This window comes from Diospyros lotus, chromosome 10 (assembly GCF_014633365.1).
Source record: "Diospyros lotus cultivar Yz01 chromosome 10, ASM1463336v1, whole genome shotgun sequence".
NCBI lineage: Eukaryota > Viridiplantae > Streptophyta > Magnoliopsida > Ericales > Ebenaceae > Diospyros > Diospyros lotus.
The window spans coordinates 19,020,110-19,047,071 of NC_068347.1; the positions used below are offsets into that span (position 1 = coordinate 19,020,110).

At 39.5% G+C, this 26,962-nt stretch overlaps 1 protein-coding gene and 1 long non-coding RNA gene across 2 annotated transcripts; one reads left to right on the forward strand and one right to left on the reverse strand.

The window, feature by feature from the left end:
* Positions 1-1,231: 1,231 nt before the first annotated feature.
* On the forward strand, positions 1,232-6,201 carry LOC127812066 (uncharacterized). The gene is made up of 7 exons (XM_052352367.1): positions 1,232-1,799; positions 2,001-2,078; positions 3,663-3,697; positions 3,795-3,850; positions 4,056-4,160; positions 4,392-4,482; positions 5,900-6,201. Exons 1-6 carry the CDS (start codon positions 1,377-1,379, stop codon positions 4,448-4,450), a joined length of 756 nt encoding a protein of 251 aa, XP_052208327.1. The 5' UTR covers positions 1,232-1,376; the 3' UTR covers positions 4,451-4,482; positions 5,900-6,201.
* Positions 6,202-7,108: 907 nt separating this feature from the next.
* On the reverse strand, positions 7,109-22,442 carry LOC127812124 (uncharacterized). Its single transcript, XR_008025823.1, has 3 exons — positions 22,227-22,442; positions 9,490-9,560; positions 7,109-7,186 (listed from the first exon to the last, which is right to left on the reverse strand). It is a non-coding gene; the product is annotated as an uncharacterized LOC127812124 (long non-coding RNA).
* Positions 22,443-26,962: the final 4,520 nt, after the last annotated feature.

Sequence of the window (26,962 nt, forward strand, 5' to 3'; positions counted from 1 at the left end):
TAACTAATAGGATATATTACTTGACTAATTTTCTAAAACTCTCTCTTTCTGTAAGTTACTCAAGTAATGTAAGAATATTACTTGATTAATACTCACATCAATCTTTTAGTCTTAGAAAATTTATTGATATTACTTGAGTAATATGATGGCCCCGTTTGTTGCAGCTTAATTAAAGAAATTATAGTTTATAACTTTTAAAACTTAGAATAAGTTGTGAACCTGTTTGCTGCAACTTCTTAGAAGTTGTAATTAAGTAGTTGTGGTGTTTGATACCATAAGTTGTAAAATAACTTATTTTTGTATAATTATCCATAATACCCTTAGTAATTATAGAATGATAATTTAAAAATTAATTAGTGTATATATATAAGTTTCAAGTGTTATAAAAAAATTAATTAAAGTATAGAGAGAGAGGAAGATGACGAGAGAGAGGAAGATATTTGAAAATGGAGATGGCGGTGGAAAAGAAAAATTCATGATTGAGTAGACAAGAGGGTAATTCTTTGTTAAAAATAAGGACAAAATTGTCATAAAAATGTAATTATTTAAGCAGAAGTTGTAAAAGTTGGGGTACCCCGGGTTTGAAAAAGTCAGCTTCTACCCTTTCTAAAAACTAGTAGAAGTTATAAGTTAGAATTCTATAAGTTAAAACAAACACTATATCTCAACTTTTTTGAAGCTAGAAGCTAGAAATTATAGCTTTTAAGCTGCAACAAACAGGGCCGATGTGATGTTCAAGTAATAAGTTAAAATTAATTATAATTTATGTATTAATCGATTGATATATATATTTAAACACTTATAATTTCATTTCAAATCATTTATACTAGTCTTGAAACATGTTCCAATATTCTCTACTTGTTATAAAATAGTCAATTTAACTTTTTAGGTGTGAATACTTAGATAATTTTTTAGATTTTATATAAATATTTAAATTATATTTTGTTTCAACACCCCATGTTTGTAAGATTTCTTTTATATACACAGCTCATATGTCGGTGCTTAATTTCTTTGAGTTATCTTTATTTGACACATTTCCTTGAAAGATGTGACAAACCCTTTTACTCTTTCCCTCATCATCATTATTCGACAATGTTTCTCAATTTTACCTCAATATTAACCTCTAACAGTGAAGGGTAACGGGCCACGACAATTATGGCAAGGCGGAGGCGCCAAGTAAACGGGGAAAATCGAGAGAGAGAGAGACAGTTGCTGTCTCGGCTTCACAGCCCAAGTGAACGTTAAAATATCTATTTGACTATTTTTTTTCTTTGGTGTCATCTATTATTCTGGTTGCTACTTAAAATCCACGACTCATCATCCCGCGACAAACCCAGATTCACTGTTCCATCTTCTTTGATTTTGCAAATTTTGCCATGACAGCACTTCTGCAAATCTCCATCAATCTCCCGGCCTTAAACTCCTCCTATGGCAATCGAAGCAAGAGACTGCCCACCAACTTTAGTTCCGTTTCAGGAACAGGAATTGGTTCTTTGCATCAAAGGAGGTTCATTTTGAGGGGTTTTAGGGGGGGATTGTCTTTCCTGAAAGTGAGCAGGGATAGAGATGGGATTTTAGTGAGACAAGAGGGGTTGAAGAGGAAGAAGAAGAAGAAGAGGGTGGTTTTGGTTAAATTCAATCAAGGGTTTGGCTTCAACGGCGGGGGCGGCGGCGGGGGCGGGAGAGATACCAGCGGCACCGCTAGGGTTTTGGGTAATCTTGCTTTGGCTATTGGTTTGACTTATCTCTCTATGACTGGCCAGCTTGGCTGGGTGTTGGATGCAATTGTTTCCGTTTGGGTATCTCTCTCTCTCTCTCTCTCTCTCTCTCTCTCTCTCTCTCATCTGGCTTTGTTTATCGTGTGGTTATGATTTCAGATCGAGGTTGTTCATCTTTTAGGTTTACAATCTGTATTTCCTTTGACCTTTGATGTTTGTGATAGTTTACTTCTTGAAAACACACCATTGATATCTGTCTAATTGATGTATTTTCATGTTCAGCTTCTAGCAGTGATACTACCAATTGTGGGTTTGGGAGCTTTCCTCTGGTGGGCAGGAAGAGATATGGTTCAAGGCAGTGTGAGGCTTCTTCTAACTACTTTTTAAAAATTCCATCTTGCCAGTGGATGATTGATTTCATTGGGCTGGACTGGATGGAAGTTGCTTAAATTGTAAAAACAGGAAATACAGTTTAAAAAAAAAAAAAACTCAGTGGCAGGGGGAAAACTCATTGCCGTAACATATGTATGCATGTGGATTCTGAGTACTCAGAAATATGATACTTCCTATAGAGACTCCCTAACAAATTCTATTAACCTTCTGAGGTAGATTTACCATTTGTGAGACTCTTATCACCCCATTATTATACCCTGTACCAACTACAGCTAAGTTTGGAATAAAGATCTTTTGACTAAAATTCATATCCCTAGTACATGAGGTTCCCTGATTAGCCTTGGAGGAGGGTTCTCTTTCAGGGGAGGGTTACTAGAGGGTGGGAGAAGGGCCATTTTCCTGTCCCTTCCCAGTTCCAAACGTGGCATAAATGAAGAGTAAATGGAATTCAACTCCATCCTGCAGTAAGGCTTTTTATCTTTGGGTATGTTTTGTTGACTGCACGCCAAGCGACAGAATCAAGTAGTTTGCTGCATATTTTTGCTTTGGTAGTTATCTTCTATTATTTTGTTTTTTTGTCGTTTATTTTCCTTTTTTTTGTAGTTGGCTGCATATTTTTGCTTTGGTACTCTTTCTAGATCTAGAACTCTATTATAAAAAGAAAAAAGGAAAAGAAACAACAAAAAAATTTCTTCTACTGGCTGCCAGCACAGGTACACGTCTGCATCACGATTTATCCACGTGTCCAATTCATATTGTTCTCATGTGACAGATTTTAATTTATGTGCATGTGCCTCTCCATTCGATATTCAACTCATTTCTCTTCATCTTGCTGCTTCAAGTTGGATATAGATTAATCACTGAAACTTAAGCCTGATATAGTTAGAAGATTCTCAATTTATGTTCTCATCTTCCTATAGCTATAGTAGCTTCATTATTGGTGGTATAAATTAATCTATCAACTCATCATCAATGAGATCCTGAATTTGCTTGCTGGATCAGATTTATTCTAGTCTTTATTATCACTATTATTAGAAGACTCTTGATGGTAAAACAACGAAAATCAGAAAGATTTGGTTCATTCTGTATTTTTGTAACAAAAGCTTTCTTATTTGAATAAAGAACAACTGATTTTCCTTGAGAGTGTTTGTTATCAATCTGAAAACTCCAGATTACGTCAAATCAATGTCTCTCGAGTTAAGTAAAAGGAAAAGAGTAGTTAAATTGAACTTATTATAAAATGAGGGATGGGGAGAGATGGGATTAGAAATTTATTCTCGTAATGTTAGGACCCAGGCAGCACGAACAGTTATAAAATCCCCGGCATATTTATGAAAGTGGGGGGTGTTTCCTTGTGAGATTTTGCACCATGATACTGGTTTCTCTCCACATTGTTTAGAGTTTACTGCGAAAAGAAATCACAAGATGGGAAAACACAGAATATCATTCCTTTTTGGTGGCTTTTGCAAGTAAAAAAAAAAGGTTACCGAACAAGTTTCGTTCTGTTATACACTTGCTGATTCCTTTTCCACAACTCTGCCTTCCATGCAGTGTCCAAACTGCAGAAATGAATTTCAGATATTCAGGTAAGATTAGCTATTTTGATGTGAAGGTAATTTGATCTGACATAATTGTTATGCCTTATAAGTTACTTGACTTCATTTTGAATGCAATTTGCTGCAGATCCGCTGTCAATGATGATTTGCAACTGTGCCCCTTTTGTAGTCAACCTTTCTCTGGTAACAACACCATCTGACTGTCAGTACACTATAAAATTGAAAACTCTATTATGATGTTGTTTCTTGTATTAGTGTAAAGACATCTTTATGGAGACTCCCTGGAGGGAGGTTAATCAACACAGCGTTAGTAATCATTTTGTTGTAGCAGTTAGTACAATTAGTCTTTACATGTTTTCTATATCTGAAAACGTCGACCTCCTTTCAGTGGTAGGCGATGAGTTTGTAAGTGATCCTGTGAAGTTCTCCAACCAATCTACTACTTTTGGAGAAGTATTTAGCAATTTCTCTTCTCGCTCCAACTCCAAGAAAGGTACTTCTTTACAGGACTTGCTTGGAGAGATGTATATATGTATGTATGTATAGTTATTTTTTGTAGTTTACTTGTTCATTCTGTATGTCCCGCCTTGAATTTCTAAATCAAGAATATAAGAAACAAAAAAAATCAACATTTTATAACAAATTTATGTTTTCTTCTTCAAGTCCTAAGTTGTGGGTTTTCAGAATTGACATGTTCCCAAATTTGTTATGGTTGGTTGTGCAGAAAAGGATTTTTCTACAGCAGTTGTTGATGTTGAAGCTGATGTAAAAGATGTAGACTGAAGCTTCCCTTTATAATGCAATCATCCCATATGGTAAGTATATTTCATTTGGAAATAAAGGATCATAATTCCTTAAAAACAACACCAACACCATAGCCACAACCATCCCCAATAGATAGAGGCACTTGCCACTAGTTTTTTCTTTTTCTTTTTGGATTGGGTACTTGCCACTGTTTGGCGGGTAAAGAAGACTGGAAGAAGGATATTGTTTCAGAAAAGTAACAACTATAGACTAGATATTCTTGTTCTGGGTGAACATTAGAATTTAGAAGAGAGAGCAAAACTGGGGAAATATGTATTCTGGGAGAACTTTTATCGTACATGTCTTCAAGGAAACTATGTGAAGAACTGAATCAAATTTTCTCTTAGTCATGTCAAATGTTCCAAGGTGAGATGAAGACATTGCCTTGGAAGTTGGAATTTTGGTTTGAAACAATGGGATTTGTAACCTAGGTAATTTTAAGAGACATATTACCTTGGAATTCTAGTTCAGGGAATGGAAGTTACAACCTAAATTTTAAGAGAGATTTCTTGCCAAAATGGCCATTCCCATTTTGTGAGATAACTTCTCAAATTCAAATCTAATAGAGATTTAGACCCTTGGACAAAACCCAATCTGATTGTAAATAGTAGATATGTATATGAGATTTATCTATCTACTATCTATATAAAAGAATAGGAGACCTAATCCCATTAAAGTTGTCGTCTATAATGGTTGATGAGACACAACACAGTAATATTTAAAAATGTGCCACGACTTGAAAATCAAAGTCTCTAGAGTGCTAGTGATTCATTATCTGGAATTTGTGAGGTTTAGGATGGTGTTCAGTTTTACCTTTGCAAATAATGTCACGCAAGGGTTTGGTTTTGTAATTTCTTTGTGTAAAACTACATATTAAGTGAATATTTTTCATCGTTGTGAAATTATGGACGCAGACATTAAGCTCAATTCACGGTACGTTTCTATGCTGTTTTCTCTTCATTTCTGTATGATGTACGCCATCTGATCTTAATTCATTTCACTCTACCTAGTGAGATGAAGGCTCATGACATTTGTCATTGTATGGGGCCTATGGGCCTATTCATAATTTAATGTATGTGCTGTGTAAGGCCTCTGATTTTTTTATTTTATTTTTTTTGCATGGGCCTGGCATTTCAGAACTCAACCTGTGTCTCTGTGCCATGGTTAAGTTGTCAAGATTGCATAATTTTGCAAATTAAACCAATGGAAACTGAATTCTCACATTGTATTTTTTGCATTCTCAATATGCCCATGGCTTCAAAGCTCTGTCATTGGTGTTTCCTTTCTCTGTATATTTTAATTTGTCTTCTAAATCTTATTCTCTCTTCATTCCATCTTCTTTTTGTTCCTTGGTCACATGAACATATCCTAACGTAGTAGTTGTAGTATAAAGGCTTGATGTATTTGTCGTCGTTATTGTTGTCACAGATGTACCTCTATACCATACCTTAGTCCAAGTCAAAAAGCTGCAATGCGAAAAACAAGCGTCTGCCTATAGCTCTGATTTAGAGGACACGCATGAAGATGATGCAGAGGGCTGCTAGCGCTTTTGCAATTGTGATCGATCCACATCTTTAATCTCAAGATTTCCTGCACCACCCTTGTATATTACCATTACTTCTGTAAAGTCTATTATTGTTTGGCATGTGGCATAGCTGTCAATACTGCACCTCACCTGACACTGTATCCAAATTTTAAATTACTGCTACCATACGGGAGGACTTGAACTATTTGGCTTGGGTAGGCTAGAGCATTTTTACCCATTTGATAATAGTGACCCACTCGCTCCACTCCTACATCCATCTCGCCTAAGGTGTGAAACATACCGAACGATTTTGTTGAACTATTGTGTCAAGACATTAAGTTGTGAGCAGTGCGAGCAAGAGCCCAAAAACAAAATTAAAATTAAAATAATTGATGATCTTTTTTCTCCTTCTGTGGTTCAATAACGATGAAAACAAGGGATTGACAAATAACTAAATTTTGACTAGTTCACAACATGAGAAGAGAAAAAATAAAGATATTTTCAGTCTTAAATTTTTTTAACATTTGTAAAATAATTATAGAGAAAAAAATGTAGTTAAAATTGCAAAGTGAACATTTTTTTTTGTCATTAAAATATTAGGGGCATCTATCCTTTTATCAAAATTTAGAACGTCCCGACTCAGAGTGTAATTTAGATATGATTTCAAGAGGGCAGCAGCAACAGCAAAGCACGATCAGAACATATACTTAAAGATGTGAGTATTTCAATCAAAACCAAACCATAACAAGGAAAACTTGAACATGCGTAGTAGTAAACTTGCGGTAGCAGTCACCAGTGGTTACTCTTCAAGGGCTCCTCCATCTACGGACAAAAACGGAATGTCCAACAACTAAGAAGACAACCTCGTGCAGTGCAGGTGAGAAGCTGAAGCCCAAATGAACAGCATTTTCTTTATTTCAGATCATGCTTGTTGCTGATTTCAGTGCGATGCTTCTCCAATTTTCTGCAAAATGATAAAAGACAAATTGGAGGCCGTTACCATCATCAATCAGGAGACCTTGATTCTGTTGTCACCATGAGGGTGACTTTGCCAATCTGACAGGGTAGGTGGATCTTAATATTTCATAGAACTGAAGTACCTCTTCTTTCTTTTCCTTTTTGCCTCCTGTGAAGAATTTGTAACCACTATAGAAAACTAAGCCCCAGCCGGTTAGAGAGACTATCACAAACTGCAAAACATAAAAGAGTTTCGAATTTGCGTTAAAAATAATCGACCAGGGTCCTGTTTGTTACTTGTTAGGGGGTCCAAACCTACTGACAAGAAAGAGGCAGTGGAAGTGAAAAGAATCGATAACATAAGATAAAACAATGCAAAAAAAGAATTAAGATAGATAATAGAACACAACAATTGTTGAACAATCATACAATTGTTAAACAATCATAAATTAGATCTAACAATAAGGTTAGTGTATTAGTAGCACTCCACTTGCTGAATCTAAGAAAGACCAGTCTGCTAAATCCTAGCACAGCTTCTCCAAGAACCTCTGTTTGGAAATATAAGACCTCAATATGAGCATGCAAGGACAGTACTCGGTGTGGATTACAAGTTCAGCACTTGTGGATCAAATTGACCAACTAATTACTGAAAGGCTGTTAGGATTCAAGGTAATATTAATGTCAATGATGTTGGTACCAAATCTGGAAAAAGTACACAATGCATGGTGTTATATCAATAGGTTAATTTTTTATGAATGCATTAATTAGAGTTATCCACTGCCGGTTCCAAGCCCGGGCCTAGATAAAGGAGGAGGGTTGCGTTAGGTAGCCGACAGCTAGCGTAAAACCTAGTCGGATTTAAATATGAATTCTAGACAAACTATTTATTGGGGTGTAACCCACATAGCCGACCCCACATAGTGGGATAAAGGCTGGATATGTTGTATGTATGTAATTAGAGTTTATCATGCTGCATGCAAGTTTGGTTGATGGCAAGAAAATTATAAGATAAAATAACACCAACTAAACCCCAAATTTATTTCAAATGCATCAGCAAAGTAAAATAATCACCTAGATGGAAACTCTCACATGGGAAGGGATAAACTACAATTGGAAGCAACACAAAAGTAAAAATAATCAAATATATCAGATTTATAAGAACCTTTCACTTTCATGGACGTGGCTTCTCCACATAGGACACTGCTTACATTTGTCCTCCTAAAACCCTATAAGGGTGGAAGCTTTTGTACTAGGTTGCCTTACAAACAGTTCACTTTGTTGATTTATCAAATTTTTGGCCAACAAAATTAGACTTGAAAATTCTCATGAACCATCAATAGGGAAAACTAGAAGACAGCACATACTAGCTGTGACCAAGTGCCAACAAAGTTTGTTGGATAATTGGATAGTATCTCCTTTGAAAGGACCTTTATTCCAAAATCAGCAGTATAGATATGATGTCACTGATAAACAGAAGATACAACACCTGACGCACATCCACATCTAAATCCATCCATAGCTGATAACATAAATACTGAGTCATATAGTGGCTTTTCATATAAGTTATACTCTTGCAGTGACTTTGAGCAAGTATACTATATCCCCATGCAACTATCATAAATTTTGGAGCAAGTATTAAGGATAGATCTTGATATGCCAATTTTATTTTTTTGTCAAAAATAGCCTAAGAGATACAGATAGACACAAACATGTCGATGCTATAATTTTCAAAAATATTAGGACATGGCAGACAAGGGAGATGTCAGTATATATTTTATATATATGCATAAAAATAACTCATGTCTTACAAGGGAAGAAATAATTGAACTAAGTGTATTGAGAATTTGAGAGATTCCCTCAACTACAGCTGATTCGAAACTTGGGTAAAGGAAGGTTACTTTTTCATGTACCCAACAACTAATGTAAAACTCGTCAAACAAAAACATCATAAATTCTAAACAAACCTTGGGGGATTAAGACTTGTGGGGTTTTTTTTTCCTCTTGTTAAAATTTTCTAACTGAGGGGGCCCCAATAAATATAAATATAAACTATTTCTATTTTACAGTTTCTTTTTAATTTATCTTTTTTATATTAACAATATGGTTCTAATTTCTAGGTGATGCACGCACAAAATCTCACAATGGACATAAGTATCTCCATTAATAAAGCATCTGTCCAAGTGTCTATTAAGTATCCAGTAGTAAAAATAAAAAGTAAGATGACACATTTTGAAAGGTGCCTAGCCACATTTGGAAATGTTCAAGAAGTGTCCCAAAAACATGTTTGAAGCTTGATATAAGTAATACCTCCATGCTTGTTAGGAAGACCTACCTAAGTATCAAGCATGGAATATGGAATCCGAATTAAGAGTCATTGTTATACTTTAAAACAGAAATTGGTGTCTAGTAAACTAGCTGCAGAAGATCTATCCAGTGCCAAATAAAATTTTGGATAATTCCAATTCAAAACCTAGATATTATGCTGCAAATTATATCATGTGCCATCAAAAGGAAAACAAGTAAAAGTAACACTCACGTGCTCTTCTTTCCATTTAGATGGGTTCATAGGATCCTGCCAAAAATTCACCCTTGGAGGTCCGTGATGATCTGCAATAAAAGCAACAAAAAATATCACTATGACCCAATTTGCTACAAAAGATATCATTTGGGGGGTTAGGAGGTAGATTGGAGATCCAATATGTTGGTCTCACAAGTCCCCATGTTTTGGACAGGAAACTCCATCCCAACTAAAGTCCAGACCAGATGCCTAATCCCCAAAATGGGGGATTCATTGTACAATGTGTTATTAATCACAACCCTCCAACCATAGGTTAAGAATTAAGGTAGCATGCCTTGGGCTAGTTCACCATCCCAACTTAGCCAATGATAGTAGTCCATATTTTTCTCCTTCCCTAATTCTAATCCTGCCTCACACCTCAAGGAAACACAGTACGAATAATCCCATTGAGATATTTCAGTCACATGGTATATGTAATCCCATGAATTACCCCAATTGTACAGTTCCAACAAAGGTGGCCTTAGATACATGTTTCAGAAGTTCAGAATAAAGTATAGGCAATATATTGTTTCTCCAACCAATTCACGTGATAAAATCCATGCTTTGCCACTTTTAAGTTTCATGTTAATAGGGCAAAACTCTAAAACTTTAATTAATTTATCAAGTAGCAGAGCACTTTGTCAGGCCCTCTGGGCTTGACAGGTAATTTTGAGTAGATTTTAGGAACTTTGGAAGAAGGATGTGTCACAGTAGACAAGAGAAACACCTTGAATCAGTGTGATTCAAGGGCGGACAGAGATAGCAAGAGGGGGAAAGAGAAACAGAATGGCTAATTAGGGAGGAGAATATGAGAATAGAGAGGGAGAATGGAGAAAAAAGTTCTTAATCATTCGATATCCTCTCTCCATCGGAGGAGGAGTTAATATACTCGCTCGGTGGGGGGAATCTCGCCCATTCAAGCGGTTACAACCGATTACCTTTGTCCATTTCCCTAACAAATTCCTTGTCTTTTTCTCGGGCCTTACACGTGGCCTGACACCTAACTGAATGCTAGCTGGAACGGGAATATACTGACGGAAATAATCAATTACAATGTAACAGAAAATTAACTATGCTAAAAGCAAAAATTTAAAAGGTAGCAGCAGCAGGTTCGTGACAACTTTTCCCCCCTTGAAATGTTTCTTGTTCTCAAGAAACGTTAAGGAGGCTTGCAGCTCCTAGGAAACGTTGCAGTAGACTTGGAAGATACTCCCAGGTGTTATTGTGAGTGCCCTCTCGCCCAAAACTTGAATGAGGGGAACCCCTTGGTTGTAAATCACTCTTCTATCTATGATAGCCTTCGGCTCCTTCTGATCATCCTTCTCCTTCCCCTTAGGTAGTGTTGGCAAAGCTGAATTGACTTGTTCGGTCCCGATGGATTTCTTAAGGAGAGATACATAAAAAATCGGGTGTATGTTAGTACCTTCCGGTAGCTGAAGTTTATAGGCCACTTTACCTATCTTTTCTGTTATGGTGAACGGGCCAAAGTACTTGGGGCTTAATTTAGTGACGGGCTTCTGGCTGATGGACTTCAAATGCTAGTACCTTAGCCGCAAGTATACTTGCTTGCCCACCTCAAACTCTCGGTCGCTTCTCTTCCTATCCGCAAATTGTTTCATCCTGTTCCTAACAGAGGCCAACTCCTGTTTTAGTTGTTGCACCACTTCCCTCCTCTGTTGCAGGTGGTCATCCACTGATAGTTCTGTAAAGGGCCCTCCTACAGCTGGCAGCAGCGGGGGTTTAAACCCATACAATGCTTCATAGGGAGACATCTTTAAGGCTGAGTGATATGTGGAATTATACCACCATTGGGCTAAGGGGAGCCACTTATGCCAGTGCTTTGGCTGCATGATACACATGCATCTCAAGTAGGTTTCTAGTACCTGATTCACTCGTTCCGTTTGCCCATCCGTTTGTGGATGGTAGGCTGTTGACATATTGAGCCGTATTCCCATTGATCCTATGAGCTCTTGCCAAAAACGGCCAGTAAACACACAATCTAAGACAATGGTTCCTGGTACTCCATATTGGGAAACAACCCTGTCCATGAACAACCGAGCCACTTCCTTGGCCGTGTAAGGGTGGGCTAACCCAATAAACTGAGCGAATTTGGTAAACCTGTCCACCACCACCATCACACTGTCTTTTCCTTCTGACTTAGGCATTCCTTCGACAAAGTCCATGGCCACGCTAGTCCAAGCTCTGTCTGGTAGAAGGCAGAGATTGTAGGAGACCCAGGTAGGCCACATTTTCCAGCTTGCACCTTTTGCATGTATCGCACTCTAACACAAACTTTTTGACATCACTCCTCAAGTTAGGCCAGTGGAATATCTGCTTAATCCTCAGGTAGGTATTTTGAATACCGGAATGCCCACCCACTGGTGACTCATGTAGAGTTTGCAATATTTTCTGTTTGAGGTTTCCTCCATTCCCTATTACAATCCTCCCCTTGTATCTCAACAGCCCTTCTGTTAAGGTGTAGCCGTTAGCCCTTCTTGGAGATACCACCGCTTCTTTTAACATCTTCTTCATCTGCTCATCATCAGCATAACTATCAATCACCTCCTGACACCATGCCAGCACTACCGCAGTAATTGCTGAAGTGTTGCCCTCTTCTTGGCGCCTTGATAGGGCATCAGCTACCACATTTTCCTTGCCCCTCCTATATTGTATCGAATAATCGAGCCCCATCAACTTAGCCATCCCTTTTTTCTGCAGTTGAGTGTGTAATTTTTGCTATAATAGAAACTTGAGACTCTCATGATCTGTTTTAATAATGAATCTACTGCCCTCTAAATAATACCTCCATTTCTCCACTGACATCAGCACTGCTAAGAACTCATTTTCATAGATACTTAACCCCAAATGCCTTGTGCGTAGGGCCTGGCTCAAAAATGCCAGCGGTCTACCCCTCTGTAGGAGAACTGCTCCAATGCCTACCCCACATGCATCAGTTTCCAGTGTAAAGGGTTCGTTGAAATCAGGTAACCCTAGAGTGGGGACTGTTCCCATTGCTTCCTTGAGCTTTTGGAAAGCCTCCTCGGCCTCCTTTCCCCACTTGAAATTACCCTTCTTCAATAGTTATGTTAGTGGCCGACTCAACACCCCATAACCTTTTACAAACCTCCTGTAATAGCCGGTTAAACCAAGGAATCCTCTTAATGCCTTAAGGGTTGTAGGTTTGGGCCAATTGAGCATAGCTTCGATCTTCCTCGGGTCTGTTTTCACCCCTTCTCCAGAGATTAGATGACCCAAATATTCTACTTGGCTTTGGCCGAAAGAACACTTAGACCTTTTGATGAACAGCTGATTGGATCGAAGGACCTCTAGGGTAGTTTTCAAGTGCTTTAAATGCTGGTCAAGGGAGGGACTATACACAAGAATATCATCAAAGAAGACTAGTATAAACTTCCTCAAATATAGTTCAAATATTTGGTTCATAAGAGACTGAAAAGTGGCTGGGGCATTGGTGAGCCCAAAGGGCATCACCAAGAACTCGAAGTCCCCATGATGGGTCCTAAAAGCAGTCTTATGGGTGTCTTCAGGCTTCATCTTGATCTGGTGGTAACCGGATTGAAGATCCAGCTTGGAAAATATGGTTGCATTGTGTAGTTCATCCATGAGATCTTCTATTAAGGGTATTGGGAACTTGTCCTTTATGGTTATGGTGTTTAATTGGCGATAATCCACACAAAAGTGCCAGGTCCCATCTTTCTTTTTAACTAAGAGCACTGGTGAGGCGAATGGGCTATGGCTGGGCTTTATGAAGGACTGGTTCAACATTTCTCTAACCATTTTTTCGATTTCTAATTTTTTGGGTTGGCGAATATCTATAGGCCTTGATGTTTATAGGTTCGGAATTTGGCTTGAGATTGATGGAATGGTCCAGGTTGCGAGAAGGTGGTAGGGTGTTGGGCTCAGCAAATAGGTCCCCAAATTCAATAAGCAGTTCATCAATAAGGTGCTGAGAGTATACCTAGTCAATTCTTCCTTGTGGGCTGCAGGTAACTACGTTTAGTTCCCCCATCGCTAGCTTTTCCCATCCTTCGTCCGCAGCTACCATTGAGAATAATTGAGCCAGCTTGCTCCAGTTATTCTTAAAGGCTTTATGCAGCCTCTTCCCCGCTATCAGCTTGCATGTCCCAGTCTTCCTTCCTCCTTTTAATGTCATCATCTTTCCTCCTTTATCAAATGAGACTTCCATCCTATTGAAGTCGAAACTTATGGGGCTCACCCCTTTCATCCAATCAACCCCAAGCACCATGTCACAGCCCCCCTAGTTGCAACAGCCTAAGATCAGCTTCAAACCCCTCTCCTTACATCTCCCACTTAAACCCATAGCAAGCCAAATTGCTTAACATCTTACCCCCATCCGCTACTATCACACTAAGGGGCTGGGTATTAGAGAGCGGGCACTTCAGCTTTCTAGCGATTTCCCCATCCAGGAAGCTATGGGTGCTTCCGCTATCTATTAAGACCAGCAAGCCCTTGTCCTTCACTCTCCCTTCCACCTTGATTATCTTATTGTCGGTCACTACCTTCAAGGCATGGAATGATATCTCACCATTATTCTCATTCCCAGACTCTTCCTCTTCTTCACTTCTATCTCCTTCCTCTTCTTCTAGTGTTTCTAAATTTCCCTCCAAAAGGAGAAGTTGGCGCTTCCATTGATGCCCTAGAAAATACTTGTCTCCGCACCTGAAGCACAGTCCAGGCTGTCGCCACTGGTCATTGTGCCTAACACTTGGTTGGGACATCGTTGGGGGCCTCATTCTAGTATTACCCCCTGTTCACTCACGGCCTACTCCTCTCCCGCCTTGGTGGGAGGGCCCTGCCATCATAGTTTTAATTTGTTGCCTCTGTTTTTTCATCAAGGCCTCCACTAGCATCTCTTGTAACCTGGCACTCTCCACTGCTTGTTCCACCGTCCGGGGTCGAATCATTTTAACCATTGGTCTTAAATCGTCATTGAGGCCACTCAAGAAACTAGACACAAAATATGCTTCGGACAAGTGCGGGTCTTGACTACTCATGAGAGATCGCAGCTCCTCGAACCTTTTCAAGTAGGTTTTTAGCTCACCCACTTGCCTGAGTTTGTTAAATTCTTCAATAATGTCGATCATACTTCGTTTCCCAAATCTCTCACACAGCTTCTTAATGAACTCTCCCCACATAGACTGACCCCTCACACTAACCCAACCTTGGTACAATGCATCCACGACATCATCGAAGTAGGCAGTTGCCAAGGCAACTCTCCGACCCTCTGGTATGTCATACCAATTAAACATTCTTTTGCACTTCAGCACCCACCAACGAGGTTGTCACCTTCAAAAACAGGTATCTCCATCCGAGGCATGGGGAAACCTGCTTGTTGGTGATGTCCTTGCTCGTCACGTCCCCTATCCTGCATTATTCCTTCCCCCGTGTCCTGACCATTCTCCATATCAGGAGTTTCAAGCCTGTTTAGTCCCCTATCATGACGTAAGAGAGGTTCCATTCCCCCATGTCCTGACTGGGTTTTCTCGTGTAAACATCAACATGAATTGCTGAAACTGGTTACCCAGTTCTTCCCTCATCTGCGCCATCTCTTCGCGCAGTTGAACCAGTGTTCCGTCCAGCTTTTGATTGATCGTCATGATCGCCTCGTGGTTACGAGTATTTCCCAATTCGAGCTGGTCTACTCATCTCTGGACCTCGGCCGTGGACGAGCTGACCTGTTGCAGTTGAGTCTCCATGTTTTTCATGCGAGTTCCTTCCGCCATGAGCTAGAACAATCCTGGCCCAGAATCGAGCTCTGATACCAATTTGTCACAGTAGACAAGAGAAACACCTTGAATCAGTGTGATTCAAGGGAGAACAGAAATAGCAAGAGGGGGAAAGAGAAACATAATGGCTAATTAGGGAGGAGAATATGAGAATAGAGAGGGAGAATGGAGAAAAAAGTTCTTAATCATTCGATATCCTCTCTCCATCGGAGGAGGAGTTAATATACTCGCTCAGTGGGGGGAATCTCGCCATTCAAGCGATTACAACCGATTACCTTTGTCCATCTCCTTAACAAATTCCTTGTCTTTTCCTCAGGCCTTACACGTGGCCTGACACCTAACCGAATGTTAGCTGGAACGGGAATATACTAACAGAAATAATCAATTACAATGTAATAGAAAATTAACTATGCTAAAAGCAAAAATTTAAAAGGTAGCAGCAACAGGTTCGTGACAGGATGCAGAGAGGGAGAGAAGCACAGAGGGATGAGGGAAAAAGAGAAGGATCAAGAGAGAAAGAGGATTCTGTTTCAGAGAGTATGATTTGCTGTCCCATTCTCATTCTGTTAGGATAGCTTTTATAGCTATTCCTTGTCACAAAATAACTACCAAGGTACAACTTGAGTAGCAATCTAGGTACAATAGCATAACCACCTTGCATTGTATAAGCAAAAGACAGAATTACCCCTATCATAACCCTCTTGCCCTCAAGAAATGGAAAGAAGTTGAACTGCTTTAGGGAATTGCTGGGGCAAATCAGGTAGGTATTCCCAAAAGTTCATGTCCGGATGGAGGTGAGCCCATTGGACCAGCACTTGAGTGATAGGTGCCCCTTTTTGTGAATTACCCACTTATCCAAGATGAGGGTTGGTTCCACTGGTAGAGAAGCATCAGGTACATAGGCAAGTAAAGTAGGATCAACCGGTTGGGTACCCACTCATTTCTTGAGCAAGGAGACATGAAAGACAGGATGTATGTGAGAATTGGCAGGCAATTAGAGCTTATAAGCTGCAGTCCAAATTTGGCCACCATGGGAAAGGGACCAAAAAACTTAGGGACTTAGTTTAGAAATCGGTCTGTGAGTAATAGCCCTTTGGTGGGAATGTCTTAACTTCAAACAAACTTGATCACCCACTAAGAACTCCCTTTCACTTCACCTACAATTAGCAAATTGTTTCATTCTGTGTTGAGCCATGGCCAACTCCTTCCGAAGCACTTGTAAAATCTCCTATTGTTGCTGTAAATAGTCATCTACAGCGGCTACAGATGTGAATTCTAAGGTGGCTGGCAGTAGTGGTGGTTTAAAACCACACGAGGCCTGAAAGGGGGACATTTTGATGGAGTTGTGGTAACATGAATTATACCACCACAGTGCTAAGGATAACCATTTGTGTCAGGCCTTAGGCCATATAAAACAAAAGCATCGTAGGTACATTTCTGGGCACTGATTCACTCGTTTTGTTTGGTCGTCAGTCTCCGGATGATATGCCGTAGACATATGGAGTTTGACACCCAAGGATTTAAACAATTCTTGCCACAACAAATTGGTGAAGACCTTGTCTCTATCAGAGACTATGGTTTAAGGCACCCCATGCAAACTAATCACCGAATCCAAATATACTCCTGCCACCTCTTGAGCTGAAAAAGGGTGGGATAGACCTATAAAATGGGCAAACTTAGTGAATCTGTCCACCACCACAAGGATATAGTTCTTGCCTTCCGATTTTGGTAATCCTTCTATGACATCCATGGATAGGCATACCCAGACCTATGACAGTCTTTCCAAAGGTTGTAATAACCCTAGTGTTGCCACTGTTTCGTGTTTACAGCTCTGGCACACCTCACAGGACAGCACATACTCACTCACACTCCTCTTTAAGTTTGGCCAATAAAACAGTTGCTTTACCTTGTGATAGGCATTTCGTATGCTTGGGTGCCCACCCACTGGTGACTCCATGCAAGGCTTGCAGAAGTTTGGACTTCAGCTGTTCACAATCCCCTATTACTATCCTACCATGAAATCGGATCAGCCCATTAGTCATTGTGTATCCCGATCTACTTGAAGGATCAATGAGTAGTTGCTCCAACAACTCTTTCGACCATTCAGCTAGTGTATAACTAGCTGTCACCTCTTGTAACCAATCAGGTATGATTGAAGTGATGGCTGCCACCCTACCTTCTTCAAAACACTGAGAGAGAGCATTTACAGCCACATTCTCTTTCCCTTTTCTATACTGAATAATATAGTCCAAACCCATCAATTTACTCATCCCCTTTCTTTGTAATTGTGTCTGCAACTTTTGTTGTACTAGGAACTTCAAACTCTCATCGTTGGTGTGGATAACAAAGGAACCACCCTCCAAGTAATGCGCCTCCATTTATCAACGGCCATCAACACTGCCAATAACTCCTTATCATATACACTTAGTCCCACATGTAGGGAGCTAAGGAAAGCTATAGGGCAGCCCTCTTGCATGAGAACACCTCCCTCCCCAACATTACTCGCATTTGTCTCTAAAATAAAGGGTTGATTAAAGTCTGGTAAGGCCAAAACAGGTGCCTCACTAATTGCCTTCTTTAAGTTTATTAAGGCCTCCTCTGGCCATGGGTTCCATTGAAAGTTGTCTTTCTTTAACAGTTCTATCAAGGGATTACTAATGACTCCAAATCCCAGTATAAACCTCCGATAATATCCAATCAGCCCTAAAAATCCCCTCACAGCCTTCACGTTAACAAGCTTCGGCCATTCCAACCTAGCAGTGACCTTTTTTGGATCAATGCTGACTCCTTCAGCTGAAATAATGTGCCCCAAGTACTCAACTTGTCCTTGAGCAAAAGTACATTTTGATTTCTTCACATACAAGTGATTGAGCTTAAGGATCTCAAATGCAGATTTTAAATGATTGAGGTGTTCAGCAAAGGTAGGGTTGTAGATAAGGATGTCATCAAAGAAAACAAGGACAAATTTCCTTAGGTAAAGACATGGTTCGTCAAGGATTGGAAGGTGGATGAGGCATTTGTGAGGCCAAAGGGTATGACCTTAAATTCATAATGCCCTTGATATGTCTGGAAGGCTGTTTTGTGAGTATCCTCTAGTTTCATTCGAATCTGATGATAACTTGCTCTTAGGTCTAGCTTAGGAAAAAAAGTAGCATGCTTAAGTTCATCTAGTAGGTCTTCAATTATGGGAATGAGAAACTTGTCCTTGACGGTTATGGCATTTAGTTGATGATAGTCAACACAAAATTGCCATGAACCATTTTTTTTTTTTTTTTTTTTGAACAAGTAAGATTGGAGAAACGAAAGGACTATGGCTAGGTTGTATGATTGATTGTTGCAGGCATGCCCTTCACCAAGGTTTCAATTTCATTCCCTAGTTTGGGTGGATATCTATAAGATCAAATGTTGACCGATTCTGAATTAGGTTTTAGGGGTATGGCAATGGTCATATAATTGTTGGAGAGGTAGCGATGTGGGTTCTGCAAAGAGATCCCTATACTCATTCAAAAGTATACGCAAAGAATCAATCTCATGTACCTGCCAAATAGGCCGATCTTGGCTGCTTTCAATCACTATCATCTCCTCTGCTGCATATCTTCCCCGTCATCAGTGGCCTGCAGCGAGAAAAGATGTGCCACTTGCTCCAGTTTAATTTTCAGCAACCTCCGCAGCCCCTTTCACGTCATCACCTTGCAAGAGCCTGCTTCTAGGCTTCCAACCAATGTTATTGACTTCCCATCTTTAGTAATAGGTAACCTCTAGCTTGTTCAAATCGAAGCTTATTGGACTAATAGTCTGCATCCAATCAACTCCCAACACAACATCACATCCTCCCAACTTAAGTCACAAATATTTCCCCCCTGCATCTCCCACTGAAAATTTTCACAAGCAGACCTACTAATCATCTTCTCCCCATTTGCCAAAGTCACTGTCAATGGCTGTGTGCTAAACACCTTGCACCCCAACCTTTCGGCCAGCTTCTCATCCAAGAAACTATGGGCGCTTCCACTATCAATTAGCACCATAAGTCTATGACTTTGAACCTTCCCTTCCACTTTTATGGTCTTACTATTAACCAAGCCTCGCAAGGCATGCAACGAAATCGCACCATTACTCGATCCATCCACTTCTTCTTCTTCCTAAATCTCTTCTATTTCCTCTGTTTCTTCATCCCCTTCCAACATTAACAACTGTTTCCGACATTGATGTCCTGGAGCATATATTTCTTCGCACTTGAAACATTGGTCTGCCTGTCTTCTCTGCTCCATAATTCCAGATTTTCCTCCTATGGGCTGATTCAAATTTGTTGTAGATTGTACAATAGGTACTCTTTAGGTTTGACCCATCTTCACCATCTCCTTCCGCACTCCTCTATTCATCACCGTCTACTGTCCTCTCATGGGAAATTTTAGTTTCCTCATAATAGCGTCCACAATCATCTCTTACAACCTTTCACTTTCTGCAACCTGTTGGACTGATCTTGGCTATAACATTTTGACGGTTGGTCTCAATTCTTCGTTCAAGTTGCTGATGAAGCTTGAAACAAAGTAATCCCGAGTTTAAATTGATCATTAAGGACTTGAATTCCTCAAATTTTACTTGATATTGTTGGACAGTGCCTTCTTGTCTCAACTTATTAAATTCCTCCACTACGTCGACCAAGTTTTGATCACCAAATCTAGCACAAAATCCTTCCACAAAATCCGTCCAATTTCTATCTGCTTGTGACCTACTCCAACCTTGAAGCAAAGACTTTGTTACATCATTCAAATATGCTAAAGCTAGTACCACCTTCTGTTGCTCCAATATATGATATAACGAAAACAACCTCTCACAAAGCCTTATCCACCACTGTGGATTCTGAACCTCGAACATCGGAAGATCGAGCTTAGGCATAGGGAATTGAGGCTAAGTTGACATAGCCTGTATCCCCGGTCTTCTTCCCATAGCTCACTCCTCAAAGATCTCTCCATTGGCAATAAGCTCTACTTCAAAATCCAAAGACTCTGCCGCTCTATGGGATGGTCCAAAAGTAGGAAGGATTGGATCGGACCTTTCCCTAGGAGGAAAGTCCAACAATATTCTAACCTGATTCTGCCCCCGCAAACATTACCATGAAGTTTTGTATCCGTTCCCAAGTCTGATTCCCGACTTCATCACGTAAACCGTCTATTTTAACGCGTAAACCTCCTGCCTCTATGCGAAATTGGTTGCCGAACTCAGTGCATAGTACTCCAACTTCTGCGTAGATTTGATCGCTGATGTCTACGTGCATTTGTCCAATGAAGCAGCTAAACTTCTTCTCCACTGCTTCTTCCATCAACCCAACCTCTGCGCGAATTTGGCTACTGTCATGACCCTAAGGATATGATTGTAATTAGGGGGAAATCCATGGTGTATAAGTTGCAGAGTTAATTGTAGAAGTTTAGAGATTAGGCGAAAATAACTAACTCTTGTATAAACAGTTAGCAAGGCTGTTAGAGTAATTGGTTATATTTTCTGTTATTTCCTTCAATTGTAAGCCTATAAAGAGAGTAGCATAGTTAGAGAAAGGGATTTTGAATAACAATTGAATACCATTTCCCTCTCTCAATTCTCCTAGCTTTCCCTCGGTTTTCTCTCTTCTCCCACCATTCTTTCTGTTATGTTCTCTCTTTCCCTCCCTTTCTGCTCTTTCTTCCTCTAATTCTTACCAATTTACTTCCTAAACCCTAGCCAAACCCTAGGGTCGTATCAGCTACTGACATCCTCACGCATCTAACCAATAGCACCATCCATTGACCCAACTCGATTCTTCAATTCCGACACAAAGGCATTCGCTTGCAACACTCAACAACTGTGACTCCATCTGCTTCATCTGCGTACCATTGGCCGCGGTTATATCTCATGAGGAACAGCATTCGGCTCAAACGTCCATTTAGGAACACAATTTCCGACAGCCCAAATCACGTCAATCGCAATACAACCCAAACCGAGTTTGCCAAAAATCCAAGCTGAGGAACGTTCGGCTCTGATACCAAACTGTCAAGCCCTTTGGGCTTCACAGGTAATTTTGAGTAGATTTTAGGAACTTTGGGAGAAGGATGCAGAGAGGGAGAGAAGAACAGAGGGATGCAAGAGAAAGGGAAGGATCGAGAGAGAGAGAGAGGATTCTGTTTCAGAGAATATGCTTTTCTGTCCCATTCTCATTCTGTTAGGATAGCTTTTATAGCTATTCCTTGGCACAAAATAACTGCCAAGGTACAACTTGAGTAGCAGTCTAGGTACAATAGCATAACAACCTTACATTGTCTAAGCAAAAGACAGAATTACCCTATCATAATCCTAGGGTCCTCACACATTTGTAACCACAAACTTGCTCACCAATAAAGACAATGGAACAAAATGTCTAAAGAACTTCAAATTGTTCAACACCATATTGAACATATTTTCCTGATAAGCATTGAAATTGTCAATTAAATACAATATTAATGAAACAGCGCTACCTATTCTAGACATTGATCTGTTTAGTTGACTGGCCAATTTCAAACCTAAACATATATAAATTGGACAATTCGTGCGCTTTATCAGAGAAAGGAAGCACCCAAAAGTCTACATAATCATCCTTTTATCAAATTTGAAGCTCAGTGAAACATGTATTAAATATAAAACGGGGACATCAATCAAACCCTTTTTTCTGTGTGATACACAAAATCTTGACTAATATCATCATGAATTTACAAACTCCGAATCAGTCAACTGGAAAATTAAACTATTCCATCCAAGCAGTTATCTTTGAAGGCCTAGTCGCAAACATTCAAATGTTACATTTCATGATCAGAATAACTGAATCAAATAGATAGTGCGTAGCCATTAACAAGCCAAAACTGGAAATGGGTTTATTCCTTATGTGTGTGTGAACCCTAACGTGTTATAGACTCATTGGTTAGGGTGGAGAGAAGAGAAAGTTACCGCCGCTGGACCAAGTTGGCAGCTCGACTAGTGGAAGCCGCCGATTTGGGAGAGCCGAGCCGAGATAGATCCATAGCTCCACGAGCCGCAGCTATCCGCGCCGCCATGTTTTGGCTGATTCAGGAGAGATGACGATGATGGTGACGGTGGAGCGATAGAGAGAGAACGGTGAGCAGGAGAGCGTAGGGCAGTTCCGGAAGCTGCGAGAGAAATGGACCAAACGATATTTGGAAAATTCTATTTGCAGCCATTTTTTTTTTTTTTACTCGCAGCCATTAAAAATTTACTTTTACCTTTTATTTTTTTGTAGTTACATTAATAACGCTGTACAGCAAATAATTTCAAAAATACCCCCTTCTACTATTACAATCACGCATTCACTCATCTCTCAAACATATCTTCAAACCTCAACTACTTAAATCTACAAATACTAGGAAGTCTGTATAATCAAAAACACATATATACGTACACATACACAACGTAGACACTCACAAATATATATATATATACACATAGATACACATATATATACACATACACACAAGCCACCCCTGAACCCTAGGGTTCAGGGCGCCTTGAAGCCCCCGAACCCAAAGGTTCAGGAACGGCCTTCATGGCTCCCGTTGGTGGGTATGGTTACTGTCGGCGGGTATGGCCGTTGCCTGTGTATATTTATATGTGTGTGTTTATGCATTCGAAAGTAGCTATATGTGTGTGTATATGTGTGTCTCTATGACTCTGTATATATATATATGTATGTATAGGTATATGTATATGCATATGTGTGTTTATGTATGTATTTGGATGTATCGCCATTATTCTTCTACTCCATGGCTATATTTGCATTTATTTTTCTGTCTTCGTCCCATCGTATCCGACGGGTTGCATCGTTTTTGAGGTGAATAGCCGGTCGTGTATGGCGACTAACAAGCGACTTATTGAGAGAGAAAGTAGATGTAATAAGAAGGGTAAAAATGAATTTTTAAATGAGGGTATTTTAAATATATTAAAATGTGATTGTGAAAAGTAACTTGAAGCTTTAAAGTAAAAAGAAACTGAATAACTTGAAGCTTTAAAGTAAAAAGAAACTGAATAATGTAGCGCACAAGATATATAGTGGTTCGATTATGTTTACTCTATTATCTTGTTTTCTTACTAAGGATTTTGTCAAACCAACTTAATTGAGTAACTTTTAAAATAAGGTCAGTTACAAACCTTTACAATCAATGGCTTTTTAAATAGAATCAGTGTAATACCCCATGTTTGTATGAAGTTGTCATGTAATTTAAGCAAGTTTAGATTATCGAAAAATTGGCTTGATAGCAGTTATAAGTATTGAATCGACTGTAGGGAATTCCTCTGAGTGAAATTGTCTAAGGAAAATGATACAGCGATGATAAGCATCCCGAGATAGAATTTATGGGATCGAAAGAAATCGGATCGGAAACGGTTTTCGGTACATCTAAAATACAGTTGCTATTTAGGTTGCAAAACCGAATTATCATAGGGGACTCCCAGAAAATCAACGGAACCCTAGGGGGGCTCCGATTTTGCGTAGTGAGCAACCCTTCAGTGGTTTCGAGATGAAACGACAGCCTGATGAGAACACTGGGGTGAAATCGTCATTATCGAGTAACTTTGAAGTTATTAATTGTGGATTTTCGGTATTGTAATGCAAAGGGCATAATTACAATAAAGAAATGGCTCAAGTGAAATTAAAAAGGAAATTGGGGTTTATGTGTAATTTTCTTTAATTTAAATATATAATTTAATAGTGTAATATATAATTATATATATATGTATGCGTATAGGAGAGGCCATGCCTCTGTAATCCAACCCAGGCACGCAATGGCCACGCCTCTGCAAGTTTGGAAAGCTTCGCACGCAATTAAGGATGGGTCGAGGGATGGCCAAGGCAATTGGGTGTGTGGTGTATCGCCTATAAATAGAGAGGGAAGAAGCAAATAGGGAAGAAGTAGAGGGAGCTCGCAACAGAGAGAAATGGTCGAGAGAGAGAGTAGGGGCAGGAAGCTTGGGGAAGGCGGAGAAATGCGAGAGAGAGAGAGAGAGAGAGTTCGAGCTTGGGCTAGGCAAGAAAGAGAGAGGGGAAGGGAGGCGCGGCTATGGCAGCTCGAGCGCAAGCTTTCAGCAAGCTCGAGCTAGCTGGGGCGACCGACAGCGACCAAGTCGATGGCCCAGCAAGGTGCAGGGACGACCTTCATGCTCGGTGGAGGCTCGGGAATCGGCTAGAAGCAACGAAGTTGTGAGCTCCAACAAGCCGACTCGAAGCAGAGAGGCTGGCCGCGGTGCAGAAGGCCATGCTGGCGGCAGCTGTAAGGTCCGACGAGGCCGAGGCGGTCGATGGAGGGCCAAGTGGCGGTAGCCGCTAGCTAGTGCACGAGAGTTGCAGGTCGCGCTGGGAGGAAGAAGGAGGAGGAGGAGAAGAAGGAGAAGAAAAAAAGAAAAAAGAAAAGAAAAAGGAAAAAAAAAAGAAAAGAAAGGGAAGAAAAATAGGAAAAATGCTAAAAAAATTTTGAAAAATAGGAAATTATATTTCAGTAATATCTTGGAGATTTTGGTGAGAAAAATAGTTCGGGCACGCATTTCAAGGATATGACACGCATATCGAGAAAGCTTAAAAGGCTAAGTTAAGGTAAGTAAAATTCTCTAAAAAATTTTAGAAATTCAAGAATATTATTTTATGAATTTTCATAGTGAAATATTCGAGGAAATATTTGACAAATATTTAGTTTGGATTTATTGAGGAAAAATAGGAAGAAATAGAGAGAAAAATAAAGAAAATGCAAAAAATTATGAAAAAATATGTTTTAATGCTTATTTAATAAATATGGTGATTAGGATGCTTTGAGGCTTAAATTGAAGTGACTTGTGCAAATTTTGAGGTTGGCACGCAAATCGAGGTGATGCACGAATTTCGAGACGAGTGTGAATATTGAGGTAGCCCAATAAGCTTGAAAATGTAAGTGATACTTCTCCACTGGACTTAGTTTTATGGAAAATGTTTGATTTTTAAGTGATTTATGTTTAAAAAACTCGATCCTCAAGAATGTTTTCATCATATTGGCATGCCCTGATATGTATCCATCACGTAGACTGCATACATGACATGACTATGAAATGCATATGTACATGTTGAAATTATTGATCACATGCATGTTGTCCATTAGGAGTACGAACTGACGCCGCTACTTTACTAATGGTGCACCCATACATCCCGGCTTCGAAAAAGGTGGCTGTAAAAAATAAGAGTAGTAGGAAATGTGCAGTTGACCCCTACAATGAAGTAAGACATTGCATACATACATGATAAAATATTTTGTGCCCTTACTTAGATGTTTCATCATCTAACTTGGGCTTTGTCCCTGGAATATTCAACCGTTTCAGATGGAGATTGTAGCAGATACGAAGATGAATAAGGCATGAAATGGAACTTAGCAAAGTGCATGATGAATTGAATGATGAATGAAATGTATGTTATGTAGATCATGTATTTAAGTTCTGCTACTTTGAAATCTGAAGTTTTGAGAAATGTTGATGTATATCCTTATGGTTAATGAAGATGTAAGAATTGATTTATGATCAATGTTAAGATATCAGGTTCGATTCTTGCTTCCGCATTTAATATGTATAATGATTCTTTTTCAAGAAAATGTATGAAAATTTTGGAATAGATATGAAAATTGATATGATTTAGCTTTAAGTTTGAAAGGAAAAAAATTATTATTCCAAAATTGTCCAAGTTATAACGCGCCCGAGAAACCAGGGCGTTACAATCAGTCACAACCAATGCCTTTTACAAGAATAGACTTAACCTTTACAGGATCACAACAAAAATTGTGAATAAAAGATACAAGAGAAGATATAGAATGACCATGATCTATAAACTATTCTCTTGTGTTTACAAAAAGATGAAAGAACATGAAAAAATAAACTCAATCTCTCTTTTTCTTCTTGATAAATGTGAACTAGCACTTTTTAAGGCTTTTGAATACTTGAGATTTGGTTCACAACATCCTTATATTCTTCAGGTTTTAGCTCTTTTATATAGTGTTTTGTTACTTAGAGGCTGTTTGGCTTAGCGATTTGACCGCGTATAAGCTATTTTGCAACTGATAAGCTGTATAGCGTTTGATGGTTAGGTGTTTGGGATTAATAATAAGCGTAAAAGCTACATCACGTATACGCTATTGTAACAGTGTTTAGCAAATGTTGGTACCCCCCAGCTTTGCCAAAACACGCTACTAGGTTGACCAAGAAAAATATCAAAATGCCCTCAAATATTTTCCATATTTACATACGGATCCTTCTTCTCCCCAAAGCTCTCTTCTCCCATCATCTTTTTTGAAGCTTTGCTCTTCCATAACCATCGTCGTAGCCGTCGCCCCTCCTCCATACTGCCATCGTCGTCACCCTCGTCTAGCTAGGCCGCCGCAAGCAGCCTCGTTCCAGATCCGGGTCGTGCCATTACCTACTGCCTCATTCTTCTCCAGATCTGCCATCGCAAGACGCCAGGCTTCCTCTCCAGATCCAGCGTCGCCGTTGTTGTCGCTGGTGGATCTCCCCCTTGTCGCGCCATTACCGTCTTTGCTTCCATTACCGCCTCTTTCTGCTTCCAGTTCCTTGGATTCTGGTTTCCAGTTCAATGGCTTTGAAGAAATGTTTGATGCCTTTGTAATTATTAATTTTATTTAATTATCAATTAAATAATCTTATTT

Bases quoted from the DNA above. Each gene is read 5' to 3' on its own strand.
- LOC127812066 (XM_052352367.1), top strand. From the start codon at position 1,377: ATGACAGCACTTCTGCAAATCTCCATCAATCTCCCGGCCTTAAACTCC. The intron at 1,800-2,000 runs GTATCTCTCTCT...TTTCATGTTCAG, and splicing joins ATGCAATTGTTTCCGTTTGG to CTTCTAGCAGTGATACTACC. The intron at 2,079-3,662 runs GTGAGGCTTCTT...CCTTCCATGCAG, and splicing joins GAGATATGGTTCAAGGCAGT to TGTCCAAACTGCAGAAATGA.